Raw genomic sequence first — 16300 nt, forward strand, 5'->3', positions numbered from 1 at the left:
GACTAAGTTATAGGCAACATTGCTGTATAACCATTGAAGGTGGTTATTTTTTTAGCAGAAGTGGACCCAGACATCTCTCAAAAGGGTGGTCCTCTCCTTATCAAGAGGGCTATCAAAATGGCAGTTGCTTTATTATTGCTTTTATCTTTCCCCAGTTCCCTTAATCCTCAACAGTGAGGACGAGCAAGGCTTCTCCTTTCCTCGTGTGCCTGTGCCCCGGTATCCTCTCTCCCAAGGTCAGCGAATTTGCCTCATTTGGATTGGAGAGGTCATGATTTGGGCAGTTCCAGATGAAGCTCGCATGAGACTCAACAGGGCTCCAGTCTCTCGGTCTGGGATGCCTACGCCAAATGAGTCGTGGTCCAGGGGCTAGCTGAGGGTGCTGTGCATGCTTCAGCTTCTCCCTGTGGGGCACTGAGCTTGGCGATCAGGTGCCTCTGGGACTGTACCCTCTGCAGGCTGCCAGGATCATGTGGTACATCAGCACTCGAGGAATGGCTCCACGAGTCGATTTTGAGGGAGCCCTCTTCTCTGGCTATGCTCCTGATGGAGGTCTCTTCGTGCCAGAGGAGATCCCCCAGCTGAGCACAAAGACTCTGCGTCAGTGGAGTATGCTCTCCTACCCCGGCCTGGTAAAGGAGCTGTGTACCCTCTTCATCGGCCCTGAGCTCATTCCAAGAGATGTCCTAAATGGTGAGTGCCCCACAGCCTCCAAACTCTCCCACCTAACTCCCAGCCAGGCCAGTTCTCCCACAGAACTGCAAATCCATCATTAAACTCCTAGGAGGTTCCTAGTTCTACTTCCCAAACTTAGAATTTTTTTTTTCCAGGTTCTGGAATCCCAGAAATGGAAATCTCCCCCTAAGAGTTCATCCATTCCATTCCACCTTCCATCTCCAATAAAATGAATGCCCTGTGGCATCTGCAGAGAATTGTTCCCTTTCATTTATTGTTCAAAACCCTTTTCAAGATGAGAAATATCACCAGCATCCTGAGATACTTGAATGGTGGGATTCTTCCTACCTCTATACAAAGCACTTGGACCCTCAGATTGCTGTTTTATTTCCTTGTATGGTAATTTTAGAAAGGACTTAGAGAGAGTATCCTGGACCAGCTCCTGTCGAACTGGACTATACCCAGGGATTGCTCTGGGAAACCTGTTAAAATGCAGATTCTGATTCAGCAGGTCTGAGGTGGGCTTGAGAATTCTGCATTCCTACCAAGTGTCCAGAAAATACCAGTGCTGCTGGTCCATGGGTCAAACGAGTGATATAATCACAACGTAATGGTGAGAGCCTGGGGCTGGGAAGAAGAGGGCCACTCAAAATGTGTTCTCATGGCAGTGATGGCATTGTCTGGGAACTTATCAGAATTCTCAGACTTCTTCAGACCTACTGAACCAGAATCTGTCTTTAAAGATCCCAGGTGATTAGTTTGCTAATTAAAGTTTGAGAAGCACTACCTAAGATGACGTGCCTTAGGTAGGATTATAGGTAAACCATCCTAAGATTCTGGTATCACCGATGTGAGATTTAGTAGAGCAAAAACAAAGAACCTCCTCTCTTTAGGAAGAAACATTAGGGGGCTCCTGGGTGGCTCAGTCGGTTAAGCTTCCGACTTCACCTCAGGTCATGACCTCACGGTTCATAGGTTCAAGCCCCATGTCGCACTCTGTGCTGATGGGATCCTGCTTCAGATTCTGTGTCTCCCTCTCTCTCTGCCCCACATGTGCTCTGTCCCTCTCTGTCTCTCAAAAATGAATGAATGTTAAAAAAAATTTTTTTAAAGGAAGGAACATTAGAAAAGATGAGACATTGATTTGTTTGTTGCATAACTGTTTAATCGGCATACACGCACACATACACACAAGAAAGCCAAACGATGATGTTTACAAAGTAAAAAATGGAAGTGGATAGTGTCATTTCTCTTCTCTTCACTGAAGAATCTATGGATGGTGTGGTTCACGTCTTCTTTCTCAGATTATGCAATTATATTCCTATACCGAATCATTTGGGATAAACATTTTTGGCCTCTGATCTGGTCGCAGGAGATAGGAACTTCAAATTCAAAAGTGTAAAGAGGCAGAGAGAGAACCTGTGGAAGAGATAATGCCCTTCCTCCAGCGTCCAACCCCTCTCCCCTCGCAGGTCTGATCGACCGAGCCTTCAGCAGATTCCGCCACAGAGAGGTGGTCCACCTGTCCAGGTTGAAGAACGGGCTGAACGTGTTGGAGCTGTGGCATGGGGCCACGTATGCATTTAAGGACCTGTCCCTGTCCTGCACAGCACAGTTCCTGCAGTACTTCCTGGAGAAGAAGGAGCAGCACGTCACTGTGGTCGTAGGTGAGCCCCCTGGGGGCCCTGACTTGCCGGCCTCCATCCACAGGATGCCCTGCATTGGCGTCTCTCAAGGAGGGTGTGTTACTGGTTTTTCTAGAGCAGGGTTTGTAACCTTCTGTGCCCTGGACCCCTTTGACAGTCCGAGGGAGGCTATGGAGCCTTCACAGAATAATTTTTTAAGTACACAAAATACGTGAGACTATATGGTACCAAGTGCACAGATGCCCTGATTTCAATCCCCGGATCTCTAGGAGGTTAACGGGCCCCAGATTAAGCACTAGGCTCCTACCCTTCAGGTATTTGAAACAGACATTGCCTCACGTGACAGCCGTGCTTTAGGAGCCATGTCTTTCCTTTTCTGTCTCCCTTGTTCTAAAGGGGAGAGTTATATTTTCTTCTTATCCAGGGACGTCTGGGGACACAGGAAGTGCTGCCATTGAGAGTGTTCAAGGGGCAAAGAACATGGACATCATCGTTCTGCTGCCCAAGGGTCACTGCACGAAGATTCAAGAGCTCCAGATGACAACAGTGCTAAAGGAGAACGTCCATGTGTTTGGAGGTGAGTGCTGGGAAGGAGCCTCCAGGGAAAGCACGGCCCTGCCTTGGGGGGGGGGGGCCTGTTTTGGGAGATGGGCTGTAATAAACCTGGGCAGTTGGTTGGTTGGCCATCCTTCCTCCTGCCCTTTCTCTGTCCCTCCCTTCCGTCATCAGCCATGAGGTTGGTATATGCCTTGGCTTAGCTCTGGGCAAGCTCTTGGCAACACGGTTTCATAAGCTATTGGAGGTAACAAGTGCATAAACCAATACTGACAGTACGACCTGAGAATTGGAGGCTGAAAATCATAACCCAAAGAATGCCACCTTTATGCAGGTTCAGTCTCCTGGTGCCATATATACAGGCAGCCACCAGATCCATTAGCCCAAGCCAAGTGACTTGGGTTTTGTTCTGAGATACTGGAAGTTTCGATGGCACAAACATAGCTAAATAATCATTTTTTTAAATGTTCGTTTATTTTTGAAAGAGAGAGCATGAGCGAGCAGGGGAGCGCAGAGAGAGAAGGAGAGAGAATCCCAAGCAGAGAGAGAAAGAGAGAGGGGGGAAGACTCGAACCCACGAACTGTGAGAACATGATCTGAGCCGAAACCAAGAGTCAGACCCTTAACCAACTGAGCCACCCAGGTGCCCCAGCAGGTCTAAGTATTTAAAACAGAAAATCAGTCAGTGGTGCCCATTACTAGAGACTCCCCTTCCTGAGCCACACCAGGAATTTGGGCCTTTTGCCTTTGAAGCAACACAAAAAACTATCTCCTTTCTATTTTGTTGAAATCGAGACCACAGAAGGGCAGGGTGAGCTTGAGTGGAGCTGTATACTTTTATTGCCACTTCTCACACCTAGCTAGACCGCAGGTAGCCCCAAAGTAGGGGTGGGGGCATGAGCAGTAGGGGTCTTGGTGAGGTTTTGTACACTGTATACACTTTGGCCTTGGGGAAGCTGTCTAGGGGGTCTGGTTTGGTTTGGTCACTCACCCGGCAGGAGAGCAAATGTGGTGGCAGAAGATACTCCTTCTACAACTTGCTTGGTCTACTGCTATGACCCCTTAGAGGATGTTTGCATAGAACATGGGTTTTGTCAAGGAGCGAAGCATAGTGCAAAGAAACCTTACCTATGGGAGCAGCATGACTATCCTTTGTCCACTTGTTCAGAAGTAAGCACAAAGCCCCTTCTAGACTCTTCCCTTTAACAAGCATATCCACAGTCCAGTGAAAAGTTCAGGTTTAGCTGATGTAGGTGTTGGCGAAGTCTTACACATTAGGTTTGGTGGTTGCCCATATTTGGCTGCATTTTTCTGCACTCATTGCAAAATTTCAATGGATGCTATTTGGGCTCCTGAGGGCCTCTGTTATACCCTAAGCACTAAAACTGCTAGTTATGGATCTAGGGCTGTCTTTGCCTAGAATCAAAGCAGAGAATAACTTTTTGTACTTCTGGCCTGCCACCGACTCCCTTCTTGTCTTGCACCAGATTTTGGAAGGCTTTTGTCTAAAGGCATGTGAGGGGGGATCCTGGGTGGCTCAGTTGGTTGAGCGTCCGACTCTTGATTTGGGCTCAGGTCATGATCTCACCATCGTAGTCTCATGGTTGTGAGATCGAGCTCCATGTCAGGCTCTGTGCTTGGCATGGAGCCTGCTTAAGGCTCTCTCTCTCCCTCTCCCTCTGCCTCTCCCCTGCTTTCTCATTCTCTCTCTCTATCTCAAAAAAGAAAAATAATTTTAAAAAAATTTTTTAGCATGTATTTATCTTTGAGAGACAGAGCATGAGCAGGGGAGGAGCAGAGGAAGAGGGAGACACAGAATCCAAAGAACACTCGAACTCACAAACCAGGAGTACACGACCTGAGCCGAAGTCAGCTGCTCAACCAACTGAGCCACTCAGGTACCCCTCAAAAAAGAAAAATAAATTTAAAAAGTGGCATGTATGTAAGCTTGGTTCCTGACCATGGGGTGGAGAATGGTGCCCATTTGTAAAACACTAGTAGAAATGTCAATGATATTGAGTGCAATATGCACTAATGTCTTACTGCTGGAGCTCAAGGGGCATTTCTGTTCTGTACACGCTCTGAGCTTCGAGAAAATAAGGCAGCACAGCAGACTTTAGAGAAAATTAATTTCTATTTCTAAAGAGCACTGTTCAGGTTCTTCCTTTCCTTTCTGGAATCTTCTGATTTGGTTTCTAGGAGGATATGTGTTAGTTCCAGAGCTAACAGTGGATATGCATTTTCCCTTAGACCAGTGAGCTCAGGGGTAGGGCTGGACCACCTGGGTCATTGTATGTTGGACAATGATGTTTTATAAAGTCATTAATTTCTGGGGTACCTGGGTGGTTCAGTCATGATCTTGAGGAATATGAGTTTGAACCCCTCCAGGGGCTCTCCTCTGTCAGCACAGATCCTCTGTCCCTGTCTCTCTGCCTCTCCCTGGCTTGTGCTGTCTCTCTCTCTTAAAAATAAATGAAACATTAAAAAAATAAAGTCATTAGTTTTCATATATATTTTATATTTTTTAAAAAGAGAATCTCTTTTTTTCTAAGTTCATTTATTTGAGAGAAAGAGAGAGAGTATGAGTGGGAGTGAGGGAGGGGCTGAGCAACAGGGAGAAAGAGAGAATCCCAAGCAAGCCCGTTGCTGTCAGCACAGAGCCCAATGTGGGCCTTGATCCCAGCACCCTGGGGTCATGACCTGAAGCAAAATCAAGATTTGGATGCTTAACCAACTGAGCCACCCAGGTGCCTCATATACTTGGTTCTTCTTAAGCAGAGAGTAATCAGCAAGTGCTAGTTATACATTATTTGGGATGTTTTTTGGCCAGAAGTGACAGAATATCTAACTCAGACCAGCTTGAACAAGAATATTTTCCAGCTTACGCAACTGGAAGTCCAGAGGTGGGCTAGGCTCCTAAACAGTTGACTCAATGACTCAGCAGTCCCTCAATAGGGACCCAGATTCTCTGCATTTTCTGCTCTGCCTTCCCCGATCCTAAGGCTCATTCCCCTTGTGGCATATAATGCTTACTTAATGTAACCAGGTCTCTCTTCCTGTGGCTCTGTCTCAAGAGCAGTGAATTTTTTTCTAGAACCCCAGCACACATCCCCTAGTGTGTGGATCTAGAGTCAGCCCCCTAGCCTCATTGCTGCTACTCAGTGCAAAGGGTGGAATGAATAACAACCTCAGTGCCTTCTCTTGCACTTCCCGCAGTAGATCTCACCCCTCTCCTCCCAGCTTGGATCCAATGGAGAAAGAGACCCAGGTGTCAGATAAGAGGTCCATATTGGCATGATTGCTAATTGGGCTGGATTGAGGAACACAACTTGGACTAGTAGCCAACTCACCCATAAGTTTACTGAGTAATTCATCCATAAATTAAACTGGGTACACACCCAGCTCAGGGAGGAAAGGTCTATGCCAGCATCCCTACCACGTAGGAGCAGAGAACAGAATACCTCTCTGTGATCTAACCGAGAGAAGGTCAGACCATATGGGACCAGCGACTCTTTACCCCCACCCCCTGCTAGAGGACTGTGGAGTAAAGAAAAGATCAGCTTCTCACCACCTCACAGCCTCATAAACCATCCCTCCTTGTTCCTAGAGAGTGGGGAAGGTGGGCACGGACTGCAAAGAGCAGTCATTTCCCGAATATCCTGGAAGGTTGACATTTTATGTCTAACTTTATATAATGGTAGAGATAGTGGAAGTATGACCACAAGAATATGAGACATGGTTTCTTTCTGTGAGTTGCTTAATTTTGCGTCTAGAAAGCGAGGCCACGACGTGGAGGAGCAGAAACCCAAGGCCGAGTGGAGGTCGCAGCAGGATGGGCTCAGTGTGGGAGGGCCTTGTTGCAGGCAAGTGCTGAACCCCCGGGCACCCTTCATGCTCCTGAGAGCCACCCTCCACCCTCTCCCCTGACAGTGGAGGGCAATAGTGATGAGCTCGATGAGCCGATCAAGGCTGTGTTTGCTGACGTGACTTTCGTCAAGAAGCACAGTCTGATGAGTCTGAATTCAATCAACTGGTCCCGGGTCCTCGTGCAAATGGCCCACCACTTCTTCGCTTACTTCCAGTGCACACCATCCTTGGACACAGACCCCCTGCCCACCGTGGAGGTGGTTGTACCGACAGGGGCTGCAGGTAACCTTGCAGGTAAGGAGACCCCTGGGCAGAAATGGGCTTTCCAGAAAAGTGCCTGTGGCCCTAGTCCTTCCTGCCACCCCTCGGCTGCAACCGTGAGGAGGGAGATTGAGTCCTAGCTATGAAGGTGACAGGCAAGTGCTCAGCAAACTTCCCCCTAATTCCTTGAGAGGACGTCCCGGAGGGAAAGATGGGCGAACCCTGCTCAGGAGAGTGTGGAGAGATGAGATCAGGGTTCACCACCGTGCTGGCCTGGCAGCACCCCCTTCCAGAGATCTGGACTTTGCTCCCAGCCTTGGGCAGCTGCCTACAAAGAGGTCGCCCTGCACAACGTGTTCCCACTCCTAGAATCGCTCCCCAGAGGCCGTGTGAGATGGAGAGAGGGCTGGCCTTGGGGTACTGGCCCCGGCTGCATGCCCACTGGGCAGTCCCTCAGCCTCTGCTGCTCAGCTATAAAAGCAGTATCAGGGCGGGGGTGGGGGGGCGCCTGGGTGGCTCAGTTGGTTGGGCGTCTGAGTTCGGCTCAGGTCATGATCTCTGCTTCAGATTCTGTGTCTCCCTCTCTCTCTGACCCTCCCGTGCTCACACTGCCTCTCTCTCTCTCTCTCTCTCAGAAAAAAAAAAAAAAGCAGTATCAGATAGCTTATCATATCTCTCGGACTACTGTGAGGTGCACATGAGAGTTCACGTGTGTGTGTGAACTTTGTCAAGGTGAAGCTCTGTGCTGCTGCGTGACATTAAAATCCTCTTCTAGAATAATAATGAACATTTATCCAGCACTTACGACCTATTAGGCTCTGCTCTCAGTGCTTTTCATGCATCGCCTCATTTAATGCTTGCGTGCACCGATGAGGAAGACCGTGCTGTCATCTCCACAGTGTAATGAGGAAGCAGAGGCACAGAGGACTCGCCCAGCTTGCGCCTGCTTCCACACTGGCCTGTGGCAGAGCCAGAATGACCGTCCAGGCAGGCCGGCTCCGGAGCCCGTGTCCTCATGAGCTTGCCAGGCTGCCTCCTAATGGGCACTACTGTCTCTGATGGCCCTGTTGGTGGCATTGCTTCCGATGGGCACCAAGCATGGCTTACGTGCCACCATGAAAGCATCTTAGTGGTCGGGAGGCTTCCTGACTTCTTCCACTCACACGGGGATGGGAAGAGCGGGGAGTTGGCAGTCAGGCAAGGATAGGTCAGCCATCACCACCACCCACGGGGGAAAGCCCACCGTGCTCCCCACATGCATTGCCCTCTGGTGTATGATGCCGCCTGCGGGTGCCGCAGTGCCTACCACCGTGGCTGGCACAAAGCGAGCATCTGCAGAGGGTGCTCCTATCTACCTCTGCTCCATTGGGAACCAGCTGTTTCAGTTTAAACCCCCGGGTTCTTTGAGCATCCCTGTCTCCTCTGCCATACAGGGGTATCATGACGTTTACATGCAAATCAAGTGAAATAGAATGTGAACGTGCTTTCACAAAATTCTGGGTGATGTTGGGGTGGCGTGGTGATCCCTTAATTCCTCTTAACGACCTGCCAGAGACAAGCCACCCATGGAAGTATGACGTTACCTTTTGGGGCTCTCCCTCTCTCAGGGTGAGGAATTCCTTATTTGCTCCATGCACACAGGAACTGCAGCCAGGTGGGCCGAGGGTGCTGCTCCATCCTCCCAAGGGACCTCCCCAGGAGGTGCCATCTGGAGGTGCTGCTTCCAGAAGGCTGATTTCGGGGGGGCAAGACTATGTGCTCTGGACTTAGACCTCTTTCCAATCCTTACTGTGCCACTCAGCAGGCTTTGTGTGGGTCGTTTACACTTCCCAGAACTCCATTTTCTCTTCTGCAAATAGTAGTGAACATGTGTGCCTGGTGTGTGTGTGTGTGTGTGTGTGTGTGTGTGTGTAAGAGAGAGAGAGAGAGAGATTGAGAGAGAGGTGGAGAACAGTATCAGGGTACGGTAATATCTCCTCCTCCTCTTTCTTGTTTTTTATTTTTATTTATTAGTGACACCTTTATTGTTATACGATTCACATATTATACAATTCACCCATTTAGGGCACCTGGGCTGCTCAGTCAGTTAAGCACCTGACTTCAGCTCATGGTCTTACAGTTCATGAGTTCGAGCCCCAAGTTGGGCTCTGTGTTGACAACTCAGAGCCTGGTGCCTGCTTTGGATTCTATGTCTCCCTTTCTCTTTTCCTCTCCCCTGCTGCATTTACTTGCTCTCTCTCTCTCTCCCTCTCTCTCTCAAAAAATAAACATTTAAATATGTAAAAAAAAATGTATTCACCCATTTAATGAAAACAACTTGGTAGTTTTTAGTATATGTGCAGATTNAAAGAAACCCTGTTCTCATTAGCAGTTACTTTCCCCAGCTCAACTATTGATCTGTTTTGTCTCTACCAACTTGCTTATTCTGGACATTTTATATACAATAGAATCATACAATATGTGACCTTTTGTGTCCGGCTTCTTTCACTTAGTATGTTTTCAAGTTTCATCGATATTATAGCACGTAACAGTCCTTCATTCCTTTTTATGGCTGAATAACATTCCATTGTGTGCACGTACTGCACTCTTGTTTATCTCATTTCTCAAATATTGATATTTGGATTGTTTCAACTTTGTAACTTTGATGAATGACGCTGCTATAAACACTGGTGTATAAGTTTTTGAGTGGATCTGTATTTATTTCCCTTGAGTATATATACCTGGGAGTGAAACTGCTGGGTCATATGATAACTCTATGCTTAACTTTTTAAGGAACCGTTAGACTTTTCCAGAGCAGCTGCACCATTTTATATCCCCACCAGCAATATATGAGGGTTTCATTTCTCCACGAATACTTTGAGGCTAGCCATCCTAATGGGTGTGAAACAGTATGTCATTGTGATTTTGGTTTGTATTTTCCTGATGACTGATGATATTGAGTTTCTTTTATGTTCTCATCGGCCATTTGCATATCTTCTGGAGAAATGTTTGTCCAAGTCCTTTGCCCATTTTTATTTTCTTTTGATTTTTAAAAAGGAATTTTAAGGTTTATTTATTTTTGAGAGAGACAGAGTGCGAAGGTGAGGGGGTGGGGGTGGTTGGCCAGAAAGAGAGAGGAAGACACAGAATCCAAAGCAGGCTCCAGGCTCTGAGCTGTCAGCACAGAGCCCGATGCGGGTCTCAAACCCATGAACTGTGAGATCATGAACTGAGCCGAAGTTGGATGCTTAACCGACTGAGCCACCCAAGCGCCCTGACCCTAGCCCATTTTTAAATTGGGCTATTTGTATTTTTATTGTTGAGTCAGAAGAGTTATTTACATAGTCTGTATGCAAGTTGCAAAATTTTCCCCATTCTGTGGGCTGCCTCTTCTTTTTCTTGATCAGGTCCTTTGAAGCACAAGTCTTCAAAATCTTCAAAAGCACAAGAGTTTCTTCATTTTGCTGGAGTCCAGTTTATCTAAATTTCATTTCTTATACTTGGGGCGCCATGTCTGAGAAAACCTTGTTCTTCTCTTGACTTGCCCTAAGCTGGGTGCCTTGCTTGGAAGATGGGCCTGCCCATCCGCCTTGTCGTGGCAGTGAACCGCAATGACATCATCCACAGGACTGTCCAGCAGGGCGACTTCTCTCTGTCTGAGACCGTTGAACAGACCTTGGCATCAGCTATGGACATTCAGGTAAGACCTGTGGGAAAGCGTGCGGGTCTGGCCCAGCTGTTGATTGGGCGGGAATGGACAAAGGCTGAGACCAGTGTGGCGCCCGGTACCCTGCCTTTTCAGGTGCCCTACAACATGGAGAGAATCTTCTGGCTGCTCTCTGGCTCCGACAGCCAGGTGACGAGAGCCCTCATGGAGCAGTTTGAAAGGACCCAAAGCGTGAGTCTACCCAAAGAACTGCATGACAAGGTTAGTCACGCACCACGGACAAAGCAAAGGGTGCAGCCACGCAACCCAGCATGGGCTTGAAAATCTTGTCTAGGGCAAAAGGACACCTGTTTCTCGAGCACCTGCTATGAGTCTGGCCCTTTGGCCGTCTCTTTCTATGGACGAATTTATTGAATGAGGAGAGGCAGTATCGGTTCAGAGTCAGACAGGGCCTGGCTCCAAGCCAGCTGTGAAAGCTTGGGCCAGTTTCTTTTCTTTTCTTTTTTTTTTTTACAAATAGTTTGTTGTCAAGTTGGTTTCCATATAACACCCAGTGCTCATCCCCACAAGTGTTAGGCCAGTTTCTTAAACTCTGTGCCTCACTTTCCTCATCTGTAAAGTAGGGCTAATGAGGATGCCTATCATAGCATTGTTGAAAATTTAAGTCAATTAATGCCCATGAAATATTTTGAATATTGCCTGGAAATATAGGGCTTGATACATTAACTATTATTTTTTAAATTTATTATTGTTGATCGTCAGCAATAGCAACACTTGGAAGCCATTTGGCCCATCCATTATGGAAAGAGACCATTGTCCTCTTAAGCTTTTTTTTTTTTTTTTAAGGAAAAGGAGACATTTTGTTTCTTCAGAATGGTAAGAATCTAGTTGGGAAGAACTGCTTTTATTTCAATGCAGCCTGGTGATGGTCCACTTATTTTACATCAAGAGAAAGGATTTCATATGTTGACGGTGCCTTTAATTTTCTCTACCACATCCCACCAAGTCATCCAGTCCATGTGTGTGTCCAGTGACCAGGTCCTCACTAGCCTACATCAGCTCTAATCATTAACAAGTTCTTTATGTTGACCCGGAATCTCCTCTTTCCAGCTTGTGCACTGGGGAGCCGTCTGATTCCCATATTTGAAGAGAGTCTTCTTTTCTCTGCTGAGTCTTCCCAGTTCCTTTAGCTGTCCCTTCCATGACCTAATTTTACATAGTCAAAGTCAGTCTTAAAGACTTGTTCCCAGAACTGGATAGAATTCTCTGGGTTTAGGCATCCATGCAGACCGGAGTGGAATTTCAATCTTTCTTGTGATGCAACTTGTCTTCATTTGGGCTGCCAGAGCAAAGTACCAGAGACTGAGGTGTGGCTTCTAAACAACAGATATTTATCTCTCACAGTTCCTGGTGCCAGAAGTCTGAGACCAGGGTGCCAGCATGGTTGGGTTCTGGTGAGAGCAACTTTCATAGAAGTGGCAGACGCCAGAGTCTTGTCATATCCTCACATGGTGACAGACATTTACCTAGCTCTCCAGCCTCTTCTTATAAATGTGCTAATTCCATTCAGGAAGGCTTCACCCTCATGACCTCGTTACCACCCCAAAGTCCCATCTTCAAATACCATAACGTTGGGATTAAGTTTTTTTTTTATTTTTTAATATTAGTTATTCGAGAGAGAGAGAGAGAGAGAGAGCATGAGCAGGGGAGGGGCAGAGAGAGAGGGAGACACAGAATCTGAAGCAGGCTCCAGGCTCTGAGCTGTCAGCACAGAGCCTGACGGGGGCTCAAACCCATGAACCATAAGATCATGACCTGAGCCAAAGCCAGATGCTCAACCGACTGAGCCACCCAGGTGCTCCTGGGATTAGGTTTTTAACATATGAATTTGGGGGAGGGGGGACATAAACATTCAGACCATAATACAACCAAAGATCAACTTACTTGGTTAATGGTTTGTGTTGATAGCCCCATTCCTTCTCCTCATGTAAATGAGGTGCTCCATGAAAACAGACACCAGAGCCCACATGTCTTCATTCTCTCCCTGGCTGTACACATACAAAATGTTGCATCTGCTGGAACAGCATTCATTCATTCATTCGTTCAACATTCTACTGTAAGCCAGGGACTGTGCTAGGTACTGGAGATACAAAGATAAAGAAAATACATTCTCTGTCTCCTGTGAACCCTAATGGGACAGGCAGCTGTACAAATGATTTGTTACACCCTATGGTCGCTGCTGCAGTCAAGTATATGCAAGGTGTTTGGCACCTCAATAGCATGCAATAACTTTTCAGAGAATGATCAGCTCTACCATCCACACTGAGGGGACAGTGAGAAGGGGGTCTTCTCCTGTCTGTGGGTGGAAGGGGGAGGCTTCCTGGAGGAGGTGCTACCTGAGCTAGGTGGGAACTGACTGGAAGGTGTGTCTTGCACCCACAGGAAAGGGAGGCACCAATGACAAGGCACCAAGAATGTTTGATTACCCTTCACCTTCGGTGTTTTGTCAGTTTGTTGAACAAGATGATATACTAATTTGCTGATTTCTGAGTTAATCCTCACTAAATTTACTGACTTGAAACTCAAATGGTCCTTCCCCCAGGCTGAGTGATCAACTTAAAACAAGGAAGCGGGAGGTGGTGGTGGGGGGAACCAGCTTTCTCTCTGAACTGAAGACTTCATCTGAGCCTCTGGTGTTGTCTGGCTATGTTTTGTAGTGAGTTTTTGGTCACTTTCCCTGGGTTCCCCCCAACCCTGATTCCCACTCCTCTGACCCTGGGCCCCATCAGCTTTCAGGGACAGTGACGTCTGAGTCAGTGTCGGATGAGGCCATCACCCAGACCATGGCTCGCTGTTGGCAAGAGAACCAGTACCTGCTGTGCCCTCACTCAGCCGTGGCCGTGAGTTACCATTATCAACAGACGGAGCGGCAGCAGCCCAGGTGCGGGCCATGGGCGCCCGGGTCACTGGGATACTCTGGCTCTCAGGGGCCCTCCTCTTCCCCAAGCACAGGAGACAAGAGTCTGAACAAATGGCTTCACTGAGCATGACAGTGCTGTGTGGAACTGTGCCCCGAAAACGGTGGTCCCAGAGGAGGGTGTGTGATATATTCTGGGGACAGCCACTGTGACAGGTGGTGGTTGAGCGGGGGCTCCAACAAAGGAAAGCGGTTTCCGTAGCAGTGTCATTGTGCCAAACGCCTCTTTTTCTTTATTTCTCCCCTGATCTTCTTTCTCCTCCCTCCTCGCCTTCTCCTTCCCTTCTCTGCCCCTCTGTTCTCCCACCTGCCCTCCTGTTCCCCCTGCCCCACCCCACAGCCTTCCCCGGTGTTGTCTGGCCCCCGCCTCTGCAGCCAAGTTCCCAGAAGCTGTCCTGGCTGCCGGGCTGACCCCAGAGACCCCTGCAGAGATCCTGGCTCTGGAGAGTAAGGACACACGCTGCACCCCGATGCGGAAGGGTGACGACTGGACGCTGATGCTTCGGAACGCCATTGAGGACCTAAGCTGGAAGCAGAGAGGTCACTTCCCGAATGCTCCAGAATAACCAGGGTGGATTTGACTTCCTTCAGGCTCCAGACCCCAGGGAGGCATGCCCTCTAAACTGCTTTGCACACCTTCTTGTTAAGAGTTGGTGTAGAAGGTTCTCAGGAGGTTTCCCAGTATGGTCTGGGGACCAGCTGCCTTTGCTCTGTTCTGGAACTGCTCTGTGTTCTCACCATGGTGGTGTTGTGCCTGCTTACTGGAGATGCTGGCTGTGGGTGTGTGTGTGGACAGGGTGTTCCAGAAGCTGCAGGAGCACCACCGCTGTGGCATCCCTGGGATTGTCCGTCTGCCTGCTAACTGTGCCATGGTTCTCAAAGTGTGGCCCTTGGGGCTTCTTAAAATGCACACTTCTGGCCCTTACCATGGACCTTCACAGGCAAATCTCTGGGTGTGGGCTGGACATCTGCAGTTCTTACTAATTCCCTGAGTAAGTCTTCTGTGCACTCAAAGTTGGGAAGTCCTGGCTGAGGAGTTTAAGTTGATACGTAATTTCTTATTTATCAGTTGTAGGGTGTACTTTGTCTTCACTCACGAGGGCATGCTCTATGCTTCTACCGTTTTCACGATCGAGTCCTGCATTGTCAGACTCAGTAGCTACCAGCCGTATGGACTCTGAGCACTTGAAATGTGGCTGGTATGACTAACGCACTCGATTTTCCATTTCTTAAAATTTTAATTAATGTACATTTAAATGTCTTGATTTCTTACTTACTTGATGCAGTCATTAAAAAACTTTCAAGGGGTATATGTATGCATAGAGGAGGACACTTATGGGGATGAGCACTGAGTGTTATGTGGAAACTAATTTGACAATAAACTATTTGTAAAAAAAAAAAAAAACTTTCAAGGGGTGCCTGGGTGGTTCAGGTGGGTGAGCATCTGACTTTGGCTCAGGTCATGATCTCATAGTTCATGGGTTCAAGCCCAGCATCAGGCTCTGTGCTGACAGCTCAGAGCCTGGAGCCTGCTTTGGATTCTGTGTCTCCCTCTCTCTCTGCCCCTAACTCACTCGCACTCTGCCTGTCTCTCTCAAAAATAAATAAACGTTTAAAATATTTAAAAAAACATTCAAGTATGGTTAGAAAAATGCAGGTATGTGAATCTGCTTTTTTAGCTGTAAGTTTTATGAAGTCTAAATACAAGTAAGTGTGTCCAATGAAAATTTAGCGTCCTAACTGAGAAACACCACAAGTGCAGAATACGTTTTGGATTTCAAAGACTTAGAATGAAAAAATCAGAAGTATCTCAGGAATAATTTTATACTGACCACATGCCGAAAGGATAATACTTTGGGTTAAATAAAATAGATCATCAAAATTAGTTCCATCTGTTTCTTTTCCTTTTACTAGGATGTTTAAAGCAATATATGTGGCTGGCCTTTGCAGCTCACATTGCATTTCCATGGATAGCAGTGATCTAGAACTTAACCTTGGCTTCGGTACACATGAACACACTGCAGATAGTTGCAGGTTTCGTTGCATTACTGGGCTCACATCCTGTATGAATCGAGGAGGGTGAGATGAGACCAATACAAACCTGCGAAGGTCAACACAAGCCTTCTGCTCTGGATGTGATGGCAGGGGGTGGGGTCCGCCTCTGGAAGACAAGTGAGTCAGACACATCATGAAATGAGTTTCAGGGGGCACTAGAGCTCGCTGTTGGTACCATGCTCAGGGGTGCAGGGAGAAGGCGTCCTGCCTCCGGAGCTGCTTCCCATGCCCTGAGGTCTAAAGGAGCTGGTCATCCATGTTGATTTCAGGGTGCCATTCCCGCAGCACAGCATGCCAGCCCCATGTCTCTGTGATGCCCAGGGAAAGAAGGAAGAAGGTGGAGGGCGCCCTCCTACTGAGAACTTGACATTGAAGCATGGCATTCAGTATAAAGATGGAAGGGCAGGAATGCTAGACCCACAGGAGGATGGATAGAGCATTCCTAAAGGAAAGATGGTGACCCTTACAGGCCAAAGCCCTGGAAAGTTTCTGAGACACTGTAATATCTACATCAGCAAACACGATGGAGCCCCAGGGCCCGTTTACCCACCAGGTGCTAGAGGGCTGATGATTCAGTCATGACACATTTAAAGACCTATGAAAATGCTTTCATTTCTT

General features: G+C 47.7%; 1 protein-coding gene across 2 annotated transcripts; it reads left to right on the forward strand.

Moving 5' to 3' along the window:
- The first annotated feature begins 323 nt into the window (after positions 1 to 323).
- On the forward strand, positions 324 to 15512 carry THNSL2 (threonine synthase like 2). 2 transcript variants are annotated; one of them, XM_077766690.1, is made up of 8 exons: positions 324 to 693; positions 2148 to 2342; positions 2746 to 2898; positions 6807 to 7037; positions 10535 to 10683; positions 10786 to 10911; positions 13440 to 13591; positions 13968 to 15512. In XM_077766690.1, exons 1-8 carry the CDS (start codon positions 471 to 473, stop codon positions 14191 to 14193), a joined length of 1455 nt encoding a protein of 484 aa, XP_077622816.1. In that variant the 5' UTR covers positions 324 to 470; the 3' UTR covers positions 14194 to 15512. The 2 variants fall into 2 exon arrangements, with proteins under 2 accessions (XP_077622816.1, XP_077622817.1); XM_077766691.1 differs by lacking the exon at positions 13440 to 13591 and having other exon boundaries at positions 13968 to 14172.
- The last annotated feature ends 788 nt before the right edge of the window (positions 15513 to 16300 follow it).

Source organism: Crocuta crocuta, unplaced genomic scaffold, assembly GCF_008692635.1.
Source record: "Crocuta crocuta isolate KB4526 unplaced genomic scaffold, BGI_CrCroc_1.0 scaffold275, whole genome shotgun sequence".
NCBI lineage: Eukaryota > Metazoa > Chordata > Mammalia > Carnivora > Hyaenidae > Crocuta > Crocuta crocuta.

Bases quoted from the DNA above. Each gene is read 5' to 3' on its own strand.
- THNSL2 (XM_077766690.1), top strand. From the start codon at position 471: ATGTGGTACATCAGCACTCGAGGAATGGCTCCACGAGTCGATTTTGAG. The intron at 2,343-2,745 runs GTGAGCCCCCTG...CTTCTTATCCAG, and splicing joins GCACGTCACTGTGGTCGTAG to GGACGTCTGGGGACACAGGA. The intron at 10,684-10,785 runs GTAAGACCTGTG...CTGCCTTTTCAG, and splicing joins CATCAGCTATGGACATTCAG to GTGCCCTACAACATGGAGAG.